This window comes from Cydia fagiglandana, chromosome 9 (genome assembly GCF_963556715.1).
Source record: "Cydia fagiglandana chromosome 9, ilCydFagi1.1, whole genome shotgun sequence".
Taxonomy (NCBI): Eukaryota; Metazoa; Arthropoda; class Insecta; order Lepidoptera; family Tortricidae; genus Cydia; species Cydia fagiglandana.
In genome coordinates, this window is record NC_085940.1 from 6878559 (window position 1) to 6895493 (window position 16935).

Consider the following 16935-nt stretch of genomic DNA (forward strand, 5'->3'; position numbering starts at 1 on the left):
TTTCTATGAAATAAAACTACAGTGTCTAGTAGCAAATGTAAAAGAATTAAATGCTGAAAAATGCGTCATTCTTTTATGGAAAAATGAGGCTTCTGTGAACTGTACTAAACGTATTGCTTCCTACTTCTTAGTTCTATAAAATTAAAAATTAAATCAAAATGAAACCATGAATGCAAAAATTCTGTAAAAAAATATGTAACAAAACGCGGCGGGTCCGCTCCGTTTCAGGTGTAAATTACGCTTAGCCTTTTAAATGATTTCACCGTGACGCGCCGCACCTCATTCGACATCCCTCAATCTCGATATTCATACCACACTCAAGTATCCAGACAAGCTTGAATATGGTACCACCTATTGAGTGAGTTAACAAGCCTACTTTCGGTAAATATGTTTTACTGAATGTGTTGTACTTTAAACATGTTTAGTTTAAAAGTGAGCTTAAGTGACGAATTCGCTTGCGCGCAACTCTTGTGATATGATTTTACTGCAACATATGATTGCCCTTTTGATGTATTTATGTCTTAGACTATTTTTGCGCCCTTTTTTATTTTAATTAAGTTTTTTGTAAATTTGGAAAGTACTCGTATCTGATGATGGAATCTCTGTTACCTATGATTTGACGTTGTCGTCAATATTTATTAGAGGGATGGTTCCGATATAAGCTTTGCACCGTTTAAGGTGTGTTTTGGTGTATAAGTACATCTAGATACAATGGTTAATGTAAGCGTAATGCCAGTATTGAGTGTGCTTTGTGAGAAGTTATGTGTATTGCAGTAGTATCTTAAAAAGACATTATTATGAATATTATTACTACATTGTAAAAGATAACAAAAACAGATTAGTAAATTAAGACACAAGTGTGAAAAATAGGAAATTGGCATTGAGTGACGATAAATTAAAACACGACGGAAGGAAGTGTTTTAAATCGACACGAGTTGTGAATTACCTATCCGCACATGTAGGTATCTTACAACGTCTTACAGTACTTATGGCCCTTTTAATTTTTGACATAGTGACGTAATGTGCTAATTATCGCACTAGTTCGGTAAAGTAGCGCTATATGTGCTGTAAAAGATAACAGTGTGTAATTTGACATTCTATTTAATGTATTTTTCAAATAACTACTGCAATGTATAATCATAGAGCTACAAAGCCACAGTAGAAGCATCATAAGCAGTAATCTCACTTGAAAATTAACTTTACTTGTATGGACGATATTGTTTTTGCCGCGTCTACTGTGGTAATGCTATCTAAGTCTACTGCCGTTTGATCCGTAAGCAATAAAAGAATTATTTTTTTTAAACAATGTTTTATGAGCCAGTGGCTATGTGCTTGATGAGGTACCATGGCGGTCGATGCTGAGCGAGGAGCTTCTACAAATGCGATACAAAACTAGTGAACATCCTGTAAACAACCTGAACACATGCCATATAACTAGCGGTACTTGTACAGTCATTATGTAGTCCATAAACATTATCTAACTACTTCTTCTACCTAGCGTTATCCCGGCCTTTGCCAGGGTCCGCTTTCCTACTTGCTTTCCTCCACTTTGCGCGATCCTGGGCGTCGTCTCGTGAACACAAACACACGTAAACATTATCTAACTATTATGATAAAAAACATCTGGGGATAAAATATGATCGGACATTCAAATATGTATGTGCACTTCAATTATTAGCGCGTTATTTCTTCAAGGCAGCTATGCTTCACTTTGATAATACTTTGTTAAAAACTGGTTGGTTATATCTATGCCCTTTTTTCAATCTTATATTTCTCAATTCCATGATTTACATTTAAGGCCTGTGCAGTGTGCACACCGGCTTGCGTGAGCGTGACGTGCGCGTGCGCTAAAATGTCGCGCAAGCGGTGTGCCGTCTCTCATAAGGATCTATATACTACAACGCGCAACCGCGCAACGTGCACGTCACGCACACGCAGCCGGTGTGCACAGGCCTTTATTCTCTAACTATAGATGCACCCTCTAACAAGCATCTCCCATTCTCCTCGCTTCGCTCGTCGCCACATTTAACCGATAGACGTTTGTTACGAATTAAATGCATGTATAGACAATTTGTAGATAATGTTAACATAATATATTATCCAATTTTCGAAATCCGGAAAAGAATAAAAAAAATATGTACAGAATATTTTACATATACATTAAAATTTAACAGTGAATAGGTGTAATTTTTATAGTAATCGGAATTTTAGAATTATGTAAATATTCATGGTTGTCCCATTGGGATGACCAGGACTGTAAATATATAGTTGTAATGTAAATAGCAGTTATCGTGAGGACATGGGGACACCTATCGAAGGTATATTTAGCAAATGGAACAGTATTGCAGACAACTATGAGGTTTACATTATTTGTGGCTTTCGACGCGGCCTTGTCTATGCTGGAGGTATAACGACCATAATATAATTATCTTATCAATATACTTAAAGCTGTTGTGAAATACGCGCTCGAAAGGAACTATTGTGTCGAAAATACTATTAAAAAATTGTACCCTATTGTACTATCAACATAACACGTCTATTAACGAATTAAAAAATCAATTTAATAATGAAATAGGTACAAAGTCATTGTAATAAGTATCCAAAATGTGTAAAATACTTAGTACAATTACTGATTTATATTATATGGAAAGTATTACCAATATTCATAATGATCGTTTAAATATCATTACACTCTTTATGTAGATTATTTTCAAGTGGCTCTTCCGAACGTGTAAACCGTTCCAAATATGTAAACCTCATCTAATACCTATCAACAAGGAGATCAAAAACCTGGCAGGTATTCCGGCTTATGGTATTTTACGGTTTGGTTATAACTTTATAAATTAGGTATTAATACGTTGCACCATTTTAAGTTATTCATAATTTCATACTTATGCTATTGTATCTAAAAAAAGTCATAAAACTAAATAGTAATTTTAACCAACAACTTTGTAATTGTTAGGATGTTGTTGTTAGATATATTTCGGTATTTATACACATGGATCGAATCTTCATCTATAGATAAACCGTAAAATATTGTGGTGGGAAAATAATTGCCATGTTCCATCCTTGTTGGTTGGGCCATAAAAAAGCGTTCGCATAGACGTGTAACAAGGCAGTGATATTATATAACTAATAATAGATGCGTTACATCCGTGTAATGTTATATTTTATGTACACCATACAACTTTTCAGTTGCCATTTTAGTATCAAAACTAGTCTAATGTTAGTATCTTGTGATTTTTTAAATTATAAAAAAAATTCTGGGGTCTATTAAAAATACAATTATCTTTTTAGCTTCATATAGGTATGTCGATCATATATTGTTGAGGATAAATTAAATACACAATTATGTGTAGTGATTAATTGATTATACTTAATGGTTATATGTACCAAGAATTTTACGCTTAAAATGTAACTGAAATACCTGAAATTGTGTGCGCTGTTTGATTTTGAATGTGAGTTTTTGAAACTGGCGTTATGTGAAACGTAAATTATTAATGAAATGTCATTGGCAAGTAACTACTATAATTATTATATTGTATTTGAAAATGTTGATTTAGGTAACAAACAATGTAATCACCTATAATGAAAATGTGAACAAACGTAAGCCTAAGTAACTTTTTTTGTATTTAAATCAAAAACATCATTCAGGGAATTCAAAATTGGTATTTAGAAATGAATATAATAACACATTTGTTACAGTACCTATAATTTATTCGAGTAATCGTGAATCATTCCCAGTAAATTATACATTTTCATTTGATATTTTTGACTCAAGCAAAACGTGGGCATTTAATAAATGAATTATGCGCCAGGAATTGGCAATACAATTTCATCAAAATCAAACGCGTAATCAAAATGGAAGGCATTTTTGTATAAGAGGGTACGAGCTATCATAGCGTGCGCGCGCGCTTCATAAATTAATCATGTACTTTAATTCCAAGGATAGGACATAGACTGTATTTAGTAAAAAATATTAAGGTACAAATTTACGGTAGGGAGATCTGGCCAGTTAGAATTTTTAAAATTTACGAAGCAATGTACGGATAGCTACCCAAAGCCTTGGTTTTTTGTAAATGGTGTATTTTTTTTTTCACATACGGCAAATGATTACTTTATTAAGTATGTAATTGTTATAAATTATATTTATCATGACATTATAAGCAAATTGAAATACAACATGTTTAAAATGAACCTTTATTTTATTACGACATGACTTAAAGTAAAACTAGTAATGGAGCCCTAAACACCGAGTTATTCCCACCAGTTACCACTAAGTTGTTACCAGTGGTAATAACTGGAATTTTTTTCCCTACTTATCCCCATCTTATCCCCAGTACAACTGAAATAACAATCCCAGTTACCACCAGTTACCACCAACTCACTAACTAGTCATAACTAGTCGGGATTTTTATTCCCAGTTGTTCATACGAAAAAATAATAATTTGTTACCACTGGTACCTAAACAGTGGGGAAGAAGGTAAAAAGCGACCTAAAGCCAGTATTAAAATCAGTTCTCAAGATCAACCTTGCCCACATGCATGCTGCAGTCATAGAAAGAACAAGTGGCCACAGTTCCAGAGTCGTCGAACTTCCAGTCTGCTCCGTACGCTATGCTCTCATGTTCCATGTAGTCGCACAAAACGGAGATGGAGTCTGTCACACCTGTAAAAATAAATATGTCAGTCAAGCAGCGCTTTAGGCTCCCGTCTCCCAGAGACGCACTTTTTAACCTTTTGAACGCTAATTACCGATATATCCGCACCGGAGGTCCAACGCCGAAGACGGATTAATCGGCCACAGAGCAACATAGACCTACGTGCATATGCATAAAGTTCAATTTCAGTTTTTACACTTTGGTGACGTATAGCGTCCGAGTGACTGTGTTTGACACGGCGTAAGGTTAACATGTTCATTGTCCTCATACTATTTGATATGAAAATGGACGTGTGACTTCCAAGTGTGCTTCCACTTTGAAGTTGTGAACCCATAGTGGAAGCACGGACTCTTGAAAAAAGCCTCTTGACCCCACATTGGGGGCACCCGAACAGAGCGGCTACCGCGAAAACCGAAATTCGCAAATTGCGAGGATCTTTCTCTTTTACTCCAATGAAGGCGTAATTAGAGTGACAGAGAAAAATCCCCGCAATTTGCGAACTTCGATTTTCGCGGTTATAGCACAGGGAACGTGTTAACATAGAGTTTGTGCGGAAAGAGAAGATTCATAGAGTGTATTGGATCCTATACATTTCACGACTCTTCTCTTTCCGCACAGACTACTTACGCTCCCTTGATATCTTATCGTATTTATACCTAGAACTCTGAAGCCCCCATACATGCAGGCCGCTAGCACATTGGTAGGGCTGCGGGGATGATACTTGAGCCTCCAAACACCGCCGTTCACTGCGGTCTCGGTCAAGCAGCGCTTTAGGCTCCTGGTGTCCCAAAGACGTACTTTTTCGTCGTAACTATATTTAATAGATAAACAAAGATTAATGCAAAATGTATCACTGAATAGAGTAAAATATGGAAGCCTAGAAAAACCAATGGCTTCTGGAAACCCTTAGGTTAGGTATTTGTTCTAACACAATTTTTTTTAATCCATACCAATGGCTTGTCAACAAACCAAAACGCGGCGTCCTCAACTCCTCATTTTCAGAGTAGTTAGGTATTATAATTATAATAATAGCGTAAGGGTACCACCCGTGTCCAATGTATATTTTGTCTCACATTTTGCTTAATGAGAGTGTGACGCAATGATATTGGACAGATGGAATACCACCCTAGTGTCACTGGTAGAATCAGGGGAATATTTGCTCCAAGCTCAAAACGGGCCATGGCCAGGTGCGTTAGGATGCAAAGTCCAACACAAGCCGAACAATTGTAGGCTTAGCACAGGAGCGCCGCGAGATAGACTACCCGGCCCTCTCTAAATAACACAGTTAGAAAAAAGACGGGTAGTTTTGGGCGGTAAACCTTTACCTCCTTGCCCAGGGGTTATTTTATTAGGATAGCACCAAATCTTCAAATAGGTACGCCACTAGACAGAATGCTCTAATAGTTATTTGTTTTACAAGCTAATATTGATACCCGAGCAAGCGAAAGATTCCAAAATTGAACCACGAGCGTAGCGAGTGGTTCGAAAAATGGAATCTTGAGCGTTGCGAGGGTTTTAAAGCACGAGGGTTAAACAAAATTTGCCCCCGAGTGAAACACAAAATTTTTCACCACACCAACCCGAGGCAAATATTAAATGTAAAATATCAAACAAAATCAAACCAAATCAAATCCAAATTAATGTTATTAAATATTTATCATCCATAATCATCATTTAAAAGTCAATTCTACCAGCCAACATAAGAAAACAACTCAAAATTTGCATTTGATTACTTTACCTCCCATGTGAATAAAATGCAATTTTGCTATCAGTTCTTGAAGTGCAAAGTAAGCCTTTCCGAGCTGGTGTGGTGAAAAATATATTGATTGGTTAGACACAGACCTGCCCGTGATAAGCTGATGTTCTTCTTCTAGATGACTCCTGATGGAGGTAACACCTGCTTCGTGGCTGCGGTTCGTCGTTACTGCCGCGTCAAGAACCCTGATGTCGTAGCTTTTGAATACACAATCATCTCCACCTGTAAAATAGACGTATCCTTAGAGTATTAGGTATCTGTTGGGATTCCGTACCCAAAGGGTAAAAACGAGACCCTATTTACTAATGCCGGCTACATACGTAACGATAAATCGTTGCGATAAAACTGTGCAGTCCGACTGTGCAGATAAATCGAACCGATTTGTTCGAAAAAGTACGGAACCCTCGGTAGGCGAGTCCGACTCGCACTTGTCCGTTTTTTTAATATACTACTCGGAACGGCGCCATCTAGCATGTGTAAATATAGATTTTTTATTTGGTAATTGTAATACGTTAAATTGAATTGTTAGTTGTATTTTATAAAATTGTTGATGTATTGTTATTATTGTTGCTTGTATGGCCTATTTGCTGAATAAATGTTGAAGTTTTGAAGTAAAATAAACTAAAAACCCTAAGTAAAACCCTAGCCTAAGAATAGGGATTGCAATCCGGTCCGGCGGATCCGGTAATCCGGCCGGATCCGGCACATTTTTCATGATACCGGATCCGGCAAAATTCACCGGATCCGGTCCCGGATCCGGTAAAGTGAAATAAAGCGCTAAAATATAAAATAACAGCTTAAAACACTGCTAAAATTTAAAAGTTCTCGCCAGTATTCGAATTTTCTCGCTCGCAAACAGCAACACAACTTGTTTGTTAGTTGACGCCAGTCTTCTAGCCGACGAAATATGTGTCATTAGATTTCCGTGCACCGTAAGTACTGGATTGGTTTATATTCAATTTATTGTGTTGTTACATTGTAATTTAATGTACATGTTCTTTCGTTTTATTTTGTACAAACCATTTTAGCCCCCTTATAATAAGTGTTACCTGCATTTAAAATATAATGAATAAATATTTATAAAATTAAATAGAGAAATATATGTTGACTTTTGACGACCGGTCTGACCTAGCCAGTGGGTAGTGATCCTGCCTGTGGAGCCGCGATCCTGGGTTTTCGAATCCCGGTAAGGACAATTATTTGTGTGATGAGCACAGATATTTGTTCCTGAGTCATGGTTGCTTTCTATGTATTTAATTATAAGTATTTGTATATTATATATCGTTGTCTGAGTACCAACAACACAAGCTTTCTTGAGCTTACCGTGGGGCTTAGTCAATTTATGTAAAAATGTCCTATAATATTTATTTATTATTATTATTTATATGTTATTTTGTCTCTCCTTCGATATCACGGGCCTATAATCCCGGTTTTTTGATAGGCTTGCGTGGGGACACAGATCCAACACGTAGAGGCCCCTTGGAGAGCTTTAATGTCATGTAGAACGCCTGCTGGAACCCGTTCACAGGTGCAACAATAGACACCCATGAACCGGTCTCAGCAGGCATTGGGACTATTGTAGCAAAAGTGAATAGTATACCGGTCTATGGATTGAAGTTTGGGTGGACTATGAGACTGGGCTATTGTAAAGAGTTCGGACACCTGCCATAACAATGCTAACACACGTTATCGAGGCAGGTGGTGACTTGCCGCTGACTAGATGGGCCCCTGCAACTGCCGTCGTGAAGACGACCAGGGGCAACATCGGTGTGAGCGGTTCAGGGGTGTCGAGAGGTGTGCGCCGCTTTCTACCCAGTGGCTGTTACCAGCCACTGTGCCAACTCGCGTCTTATGCATCTTTCACTTCCACCCCTGGAGCATATAGCTCTAGCGACTCCTCTCTGGACGGCCAATTAAGGCAAGCCAGAGCTGAGAGTCCTGCGGGTCCCCTTGGGGTCCACTCCGACCGACGAAGACACGCCGGAGACGGAGACCCTGACCGACTCTCGGGAGCACTCGGGTCCGTGGGGTCGTTACTCCCCAACAGCTCGCCACTTATTATTATGCTACTAAATGTACTTGTATAGGTATACACGTTGATTGATTTTGTTTGCCAAAACTAAAATGGTTGAATTGAGAGCACCTTTTTGTTGGAAATGTGGGTTGGGCTAAAGATATTTTAAGAGAAAAAGAAGATTTTATTTGTGGTTAAGTAATGAAAACGTTGATTTTTGAAACTTAAACCAGCCGTCATCGAATTAAACTGTTGTGAGACATATACTAACATTGAATAATTTACGCTTTAGACTCACTTGTTTTTAGTCACTCGCGCGACATGTTTCGGAGAGCCTAGGTCTCCTGTTAAGACACCCGTTTTATTAATCCATTAAAAAATATCCTTAACTTCGCATATAACGCTAAAAACATGATAAAATACGTGACTTGATGAATTTTTTATCCGCAATACCAATCCGGCCGGATCCGGCCGGATTGAGGCCAAAATCCGGCCGGATCCGGCCGGATTCAAAACCAGTCCGGATTGCAATCCCTACCTAAGAACAATGATGAATAAAGAAAATAAACTAAAATATCATTATTCTGATCAGGTCAGGTCATTACTGCAGAGTTTATTAAAGGTAGTCTACGGCTTCACATTCGCTTAATATAGCCATTTATACTGAACTTCTGCTAATATACCTTAATTTGAATTAATTACCTGAATAAAACACGTCAGGGCTCCAATAATTGAACGCAGCTATCCACGCCTCAAAGCCGTGGCTCTTCCACGTCCCAACCCTCATCAAACCGCTCCCAACAATCTTAAAAACAGTCACATCACCCGCAGAGCCACTCACAACAATCATTGGCTCGCCCGACTCCTTGTTCGTCGACCAATCAAGAGACAGCGCCAAAACGTCTTGGCCAATCGAATCTTCGAGCCACAGCTTTAAATTGTAACCATTGTTTTCATACAGTTGGTATAGCTGGAGGGACCCTTCTGAGGTCACAACTGCGAGCACCGGGTGGTCTTGAATGGTATGATAGCACCATTTTTGGTCTAGAATGCCTGCGGTGTCAACGGTTTGGGCGGGACACAAATCGATCGTGTCTTGGTTGATTTGGAAGAGGTAGATCCGGCCAAGTCTTGTTTGTTTTTTCGTTTGCTGATCTAAAAATAATATTGTACCAATCAAGACTCACTTTAGCTAGAACATAACATACAGTATGTATCAGACCGAAAGGCCAAGAAAGAGACCCATAAAATTGACTCTCCCATAGGAAAATTCAACATAAGGCCAGCAAAATGTATGAAACATCCAATTTTTTTTCCGCGTTTTCGGGATTGGTCCCAGCATAGTAAAAGTTGCTCAGTATGACCTAATTATTAATGGGTCTCTTTCTTTGCCTTTCGTTCTGATACATACTGTATAATAAAAGTGGTCCTTCGAACCGGATTACAAAAATGAACGAAACTTATTGAAGAATAATATTCTTGTTTTCAACATAAATCGCCTTCTTATTAATGTGTTTTTATCCAGTTTTAGGTAAAACAAACGAAATTCGTTCTAATTTACTTATAGAATAAGGTTCAAATTAAATAATTGAAAACTTTATATGGTGGGCCTTACGAGGATAAAACGTAATCAACGGGTTCAGAGGGGGCATTTTTCATCACACCACAACCACAATATTGTACATATTCATTACCTTCGTCTTTTTTCTCGAGCTGGTAAGTGCCGCACACCAGCACATCTCGGTAGAGCTCCACAGGGCACCACTCGACGGAGTCCGCACTGTAGCCTGTGTTCCACCGCCATTTGGTGCTCCAAGACGCCATCTTGGGACGAAAGCCGTAAAATTTTTTAGATGATACTAGCACAGAACAGACAGAGTGGATAAGTAGGGTAACGCGTCAATTACTGGCCACCCTAAACTAAAAATGAATTCTATTCACCAATAAAGCGATTTCGGGGTTGGTGCCATAGTAAAAGTTGCTCAGTATGACCTACACATTAACGGTTTTGAGTAAATGTCTTTCGTTTCGTTTCGTTAATTTACATACTGTATATAAACCCTATAGTCTCTGTGACAATTATTTCATGCATTAAAAACATAAAACAGGTGTTAATAATATATTTATATCATTCAGTAAAACGAATTTGTACTATTTTAAACCCATTTATTAATATTAATATAATAAAAATATGCCCATACATGAATAAATACAGCCGACTAAAGCTATTTCTCATAAACTGTAATGAATTTAACATTTTCTTTCACAATTCTTTACATTTAATTTGCTAAAAATTTGTACTGTTTCATGGTTCATTAAATACTTACAATTACTTTGAAAACTTTGATAATTCATAAAACAGCTAAAACGTACAGATCATTAGAAGACAAATGTAAGTATGACATCGAATGGAAACAAATATACAGGAAAAATCTATTTATAAAAAATATTGAAATGGACTCGAATTACATTTAGTAAGTTTAACATTCAAGTAAGTACTTTATTCTTTAATGGTAACTTATTTTATATATTTAAAGACTATTTCGTAATTTCTCCTTACACTAGCGTTATACTAAAAGGTATACATTTTCGGCAGTTGGACCAAAATGTTACATTCAAATTAAAAATTGATAATTGCTCACAACAGAGGGCGCCTCCGGGTTAAGTCCGAGATTGCAGCAGTTTATTTTTGTTCTTATCATTAAGCCTCCGCTGTCCATTTATCTGTCAGCGTGCTGTTTCTTATAAACCGAAAATAGGTAAATGTAATTAATTCACCAATTGTTTTAATATGAAAGTTCTCACAGACCGTGGTGGTTTTTAGTCTAACCCATGCGCCATGGCAGGTGTTTGGTGATGATGATTTAGTTTTGTTTCTATTATTTATGTTCCTAGAGGCGCCCTCTGCAAAGATTATTCTCAGTGTTCTAATATTTCAATTTGTATATGTTGTATGTCGTCCACTCTCTTTTCTAAAGAGGAAAAGATAGCGCCTTGTTTTTTGCTGGACGCACGACTTCGAAATAAACACCAATCTTAAAATGCATGAAAATGACAAACAGGACATCAGATTTAAATTTAAATCATAATTGGCAAACATATTAGAACGCAAACAAATTACAATCAAAGGGCAAAGTTTAGAAGCAGCATTGAAAATTAAAATATATACAACTTAATGCTAATAATTCAAAATTACCAAACAATGAGCACTTTATCTTACATAATGTTACTCTAATATGAGGTCACATGATTGCCTTTAGAATGGTCTTACATTTTCTGAGCAATACGTATGGGGAAAATCATACGTAAACATAATATCAGGTTATATTGCTCTTAGAAAGATGTACCAAGGAATTTAACTCATACTCGTCAGTCACGGACTTAACACAAAATGTGTTTTTCATATTTTGGTTCTTTAGTCAAATGATACTGAACCCATTTTATTAACCTTAATGACAGTGTCTGGGCAATAGTATCTTACACAACTAGGGCCGCAAAAATATGTGACACGTTCTTATTTGGTGCGCAATAAGAGCGCGTCATATATTTTTGCAGCCCTAGTTGTGTAAGATACTAATGCTGATGACTGTACCAAGGAATTTTACTCATACTCGTCAGTCACGGACATAATACAAAATGTGTTTTTATATTTTGGTTCTTTGTCCAAGGATACCGAACCCAGTTTATTAATTTTACTGACAGTGTCTGGGCATATACACACATAATTGTTTGAATTTACATGCCATTTTAAATCTTGGTACATCATTGACACTCGGTACATTAGAATACTGTGAAAATCATCAAGGATTCTGAACTAATACTAGACATTTAATGTGACTTGATTCCAAGTCTCAAACTAGTTGTAATGAGTATCTTGTGGGCAGTTACATTAAGTATTAGTCTGTGAGGCAAGAGATAAGTCCACATTTATTAATGTGTGACTTTGGGTCAATTATTTTAAATGTTAATACGCCGCATTAAGGTGCAGTGAGTTCTGATCCTTATCCGATTCATCGAGCTCGAGGATATCATAGTTATTTTTAACAAAAAACAAGACCGAATTGATCCTATAAGTGTTCCGTGAACTAAGTTTTGTGCGGAACACTAAAAAGTAATCTATGACTTCGAGCTAAACTAAAATTACAGAAGCAATTTTTACACAGTACGTGCCGCTTCGCGAGGTAATTCATTTCGAGGCGGCTCGCGTTTTGTGTAAACCTGCCTATAGACCGACCACTAAGGAAGGACGACGTGCGGGCGGCGGGGAAGGTGCGGGCGGCGTACGCCTGCCGCCCGCACCTTCCCCGCCACCCTTAGTCGTCACACCCCGTCGCCCCCGTACCGCGCAGGCGAGGACTCATTTAAGCGGTCAGTCTATAATAACAACAATTAGCCACTACATTTTTGCCCCACAGACTTCGTAACTAACTTATGGCTGCACTATTCACTTTAATATCATGAAACATCAACATCACAAAATACCAAAGGTGTCTTAAAATATGCTTATTAAACATTAATAATATTTTATTTTATATATTGTTTTGTCTGAGGTAGATGTTCACAATAAATGTTTCGATCACAGCCTGGCTTTTCAGGACAGCTATCTCTAACAGGTCTCTTTTTCCTCTAGCCGCACAGAGGCCAATAAAAGGGTCTCCTGTTCCATTCTAATTTGAATCTTGGTTTAGACAAATCAAAATTGCATTTTTCTTGGCAAGTTTTGACGTCTGGGCGGCTAGAGGTTATAGCAGGGATGCCCAACCAGGAGGGCATGGCGAACCGGCAAGGGGTACCTTGTCGGTAAAGGGGGTATTCATTAAAAATTCTCTTTGAACCAAGAAGAGCTCAGCGCAAAAAGGTTGGAGACCCCTGCCTTGTTGGCTGTGCGCAACCGTGGCGTTGGCGTTTGGCTGGCGGCTATTGGACACCTATTTGACATTGAAAAATGTCAAATACATAGTATGAAAATTAGAGCCAATGAACACACTTCCCACATCACATCAATAACATAGTATGATAGTTAAGGCAGGATTCCACCAGTATGCGGCACTGTGCCGCACAAGCATATTTAGCACAAAAATGCTTGTGCCGCACCACAGTGTCGTACACTGGGAGAAAATGTTATCTTTTTTTGTGTGTTTTTCCATCAATAAATGTGTCAGCATTTTGTTAAAAGACCTGTAAGATTTAAATAAAAAGATATTGTAATAGAACATAAGCAACCCGGAAAATTAAGTCCTACTAATCTCAGAAACGAATTGTGCCATGAATACTATTTTGCTCTGTCCTCTGCATTTTTGAATAAATATATTAACTTTAAGCTTATATCTAGAGAAACAGTAACAAGAAAATTAAGTCGGTGTAAAAGCCAATCTGTACATATTGCTCGATTCTAGGCTGACTGTGAGCAAGAACAAATGTAAAATATAAAAATAAAAAAAAACTGTGAAGATTATTAGAGTTTTTAAGTGACTGTTTTAACAGATAAACTGATTGTTGGTAGACTGTCAGTTTTTCATGTTAAAAAAACGACAGTTTCAGTTGATAGTATAAAATACGCTAATCTTCTCTTGTTCACCTCCTGAATCGAAATCTAGCCAAAGATGCAGAGGACTGGATGTATGCATAATATCTATTTATTCGGAAACAACTGCCAATTGTTGTAACTTACTTACTATTCAACTAAACAACTTTCAATGAATCAATGTCTATGTGTTGCGTTATGCTGTAAAGCTGGCCATACACACTAGGGTACGCCTGCACAGTTTGGCCTATGCAGTTCATCTGCATATATGCAGTTCATCTGCATATATGCAGTTCATCTGCATAGTAGAAGCTGGTTAGAAAACTGCACATTCGAATGCCACATATGCTATGTTATACCTGTGCAGGTGGCAAAACTGCACAGGCATACCCTAGTGTGTATAGCCAGCTTAAGTAAATTATATTAATTGGAGATTTTCAGTTACAATACAGTTTCTGGCTAAAGCACATACATTATATTAAGCAGATAGTAAACTCGAACTTTTGGAAATCTAGTTTCAAAGCTAGTCTGTGAATTATAGATGGATTAAATCTATTTGATTTTCTACCTAAACACAAACAAAACAAAGTTTATATTTAAAGAAGCTGTCCAATAGCATGATCAGGGCTCGGAACCGGTATTTTTAAAAAACCCCGTAATAGACCAATATTTTGAATTATTTTATGCTCTTTACGTAAGACTGGATCATGTATTTAGGTAACGAATTAGTGTTATCAGATTGTCCAATTAAAAAAGAAATAATAAACCAAAGAACGAAAAAGAACGTAATAATACTGGTATTTTTGTATGGAGTAAATACCGGTTTCCGAGCCCTGAGCATGATGCTTGTAATATTTACTTTATGACTGTTAATATAAGGTAGATAATCAAGTGTATACCCATTTTTCATTCAGGCTTTGTACAGTAGTATGACAAAGCAATACATATACAAAGCAAGGTATCTGATTCTCCTCATCTTAGAATTTTCTCCGTTACCAGCATACTTAAGGAGTCCAGAGGGGTTTATTTAACTCAGTTTGTATGTGCTTTGCCTATTTATTTTCAATACAGAAAATTTATATGTTATAATCACATTTTCAAAATAAATCTCTTAAATTTAGTCTAAGTACCCTGAATTATATTTTCTTTTTTATTTCTAATAAATAAGACCCTAACTTTTACTATAGCAGCATTATTCTTATTCCTTAAATAAATAAATTTGTGCTCTAGTTTTTCATGTGTCAGATCTAACTTCCTTTCTTTGTATATTATCTTTGTATGAGAAAATGTTGTTCCAGATAGAAGCTATAAAAATTATTCTTTGTTTTTATGCAAATCTGTTGAATAGATAGGTTTTATAAAATAACGAAAAACAAAGGGAGAATAAGAATAAGGCTGCAAAATTCTATGACAGTTCTATTATCAATAAATGTTAGGGACACATTACCAGAAGAAATATTATTATTAGTATACTTGAGACTTACACTAATATACTTTGACTGCTGCATGAGCAATAATAACTTTTTCAGAGCCATTTGGAGCCTTCAACTCGCGTTGTAGACTACTTTGTTTCTCAAATTCACTTGTTCAAGGTTATTCAACAAGCAAACTTACTCTTTGCTTCTTAAGGTTCACAATCCAATAACAGAGAGCTTGAGAAATTAAGAAGTCTCTATATATTGCAACTTTGTTGGCAGTTATGCAAAGATTTGTTTCTGAGGTATGCTAAAATTGACTGTGTTGATGTTGAGACAGAGCTTTACTGTCGTGCAGAACGCTCTGTTTCGATCAAGCACTCCCTCACGAGAATACGCGCGTGCACGATCCCACGCTTCAGACGCTCCGCTGAGCTGCGGCTGCCCGAGTAACTTGGTCGCACCTCCTTACCCATCTCTTCTATCACAGCCAATAGCTGCGCGTACTTCGATGTCCCGTTATCCTTATCCTTCCCTATGGAAGATGGCGACGCCGCCGGCACCGTAGATATGGTCGCATGGCTGCTCCCACCGTGACCCAAGTCTTTGTGCACGTTCTTACCGCTCATCGGTATCGCCGTAACCGTCACGTCGCTCAGCTTCGACTCCACCGCCTGAATATCCATAGCCTCCATCGCGCTCTGAAAATATAACGCCTATTAGCGACACAAAAGAAACCTAAAGAATTTGCTGAAGAAACGAAAACTTACCTAGCTAACTACCAACAGATAACACAATCGCGAATGAAAACACATTCCGTAAACACGTACGCATAAATGTAAATAAATAACTGCTAACTACTCTAAAATGTAGATAATGTAGGACATACCTAGTCCAAGCACCTTCGGAGTCGGAGGCAACGAAAGAAATTGGCTTTTTCTTATCACGAAAACGTAAAACCTAAAGCGGTTATAACGTATTCTAATGGAATGTGATATGTGTTTGGTAAAACAAAATGATTTAATACAATATTTCCTGTATTTTATTATTTCTGAAATAATAAACAACTCCACAAATTACCACCACATTGACAACACCTAACTTTTTTATTACTGTATAGGTCCGGCCGTGAACTCTGACTCAAAAATAATACAGCCAAAATTGTTGCGGGCACAAATAAGTTTGTGATATTATTTAATGCATACAGTTAAAAGTACAAAGTTGATGTGAAACGACATATATTAATGTAAAAATCCATTTCTAATCGCTAATAAAATAAAACGAATGAAAATAGATGCTTTCTTTCCTTTTGAACAAAGTTCAAGAATTTGGAAACGGAATGTAATGCCTAGTGCTGCCAGATCAACAAGATATTTTTCCCTAAATTTTGGCATTTCTCATCGATCCAAAATTCAATTACGGGTGATGATACGAACATAAATAAATTTCTGAAAGAGATATAAACGGTATTTTATCAGTATTTCAAAAGATAATCGTAAACATGATATTTCTTTATATCAAATCGATTTAATTGGTTATAAATCGTTGGCTATAACCGCTGGCAGA

At 37.1% G+C, this 16935-nt stretch overlaps 1 protein-coding gene and 1 long non-coding RNA gene across 3 annotated transcripts; both read right to left on the reverse strand.

The window, feature by feature from the left end:
• Positions 1-4065: 4065 nt before the first annotated feature.
• On the reverse strand, positions 4066-16715 carry LOC134667225 (diphthine methyltransferase). Of its 2 annotated transcripts, XM_063524551.1 has the most exons (7): positions 16259-16715; positions 15873-16070; positions 10125-10254; positions 9133-9585; positions 6503-6638; positions 5317-5471; positions 4066-4668 (listed from the first exon to the last, which is right to left on the reverse strand). In XM_063524551.1, exons 2-7 carry the CDS (start codon positions 16062-16064, stop codon positions 4514-4516), a joined length of 1221 nt encoding a protein of 406 aa, XP_063380621.1. In that variant the 5' UTR covers positions 16065-16070; positions 16259-16715; the 3' UTR covers positions 4066-4513. The 2 variants fall into 2 exon arrangements, with proteins under 2 accessions (XP_063380621.1, XP_063380620.1); XM_063524550.1 differs by lacking the exon at positions 15873-16070.
• Positions 10576-12662, reverse strand: LOC134667610 (uncharacterized). Its single transcript, XR_010098663.1, has 2 exons — positions 12057-12662; positions 10576-11810 (listed from the first exon to the last, which is right to left on the reverse strand). It is a non-coding gene; the product is annotated as an uncharacterized LOC134667610 (long non-coding RNA).
• Positions 16716-16935: the final 220 nt, after the last annotated feature.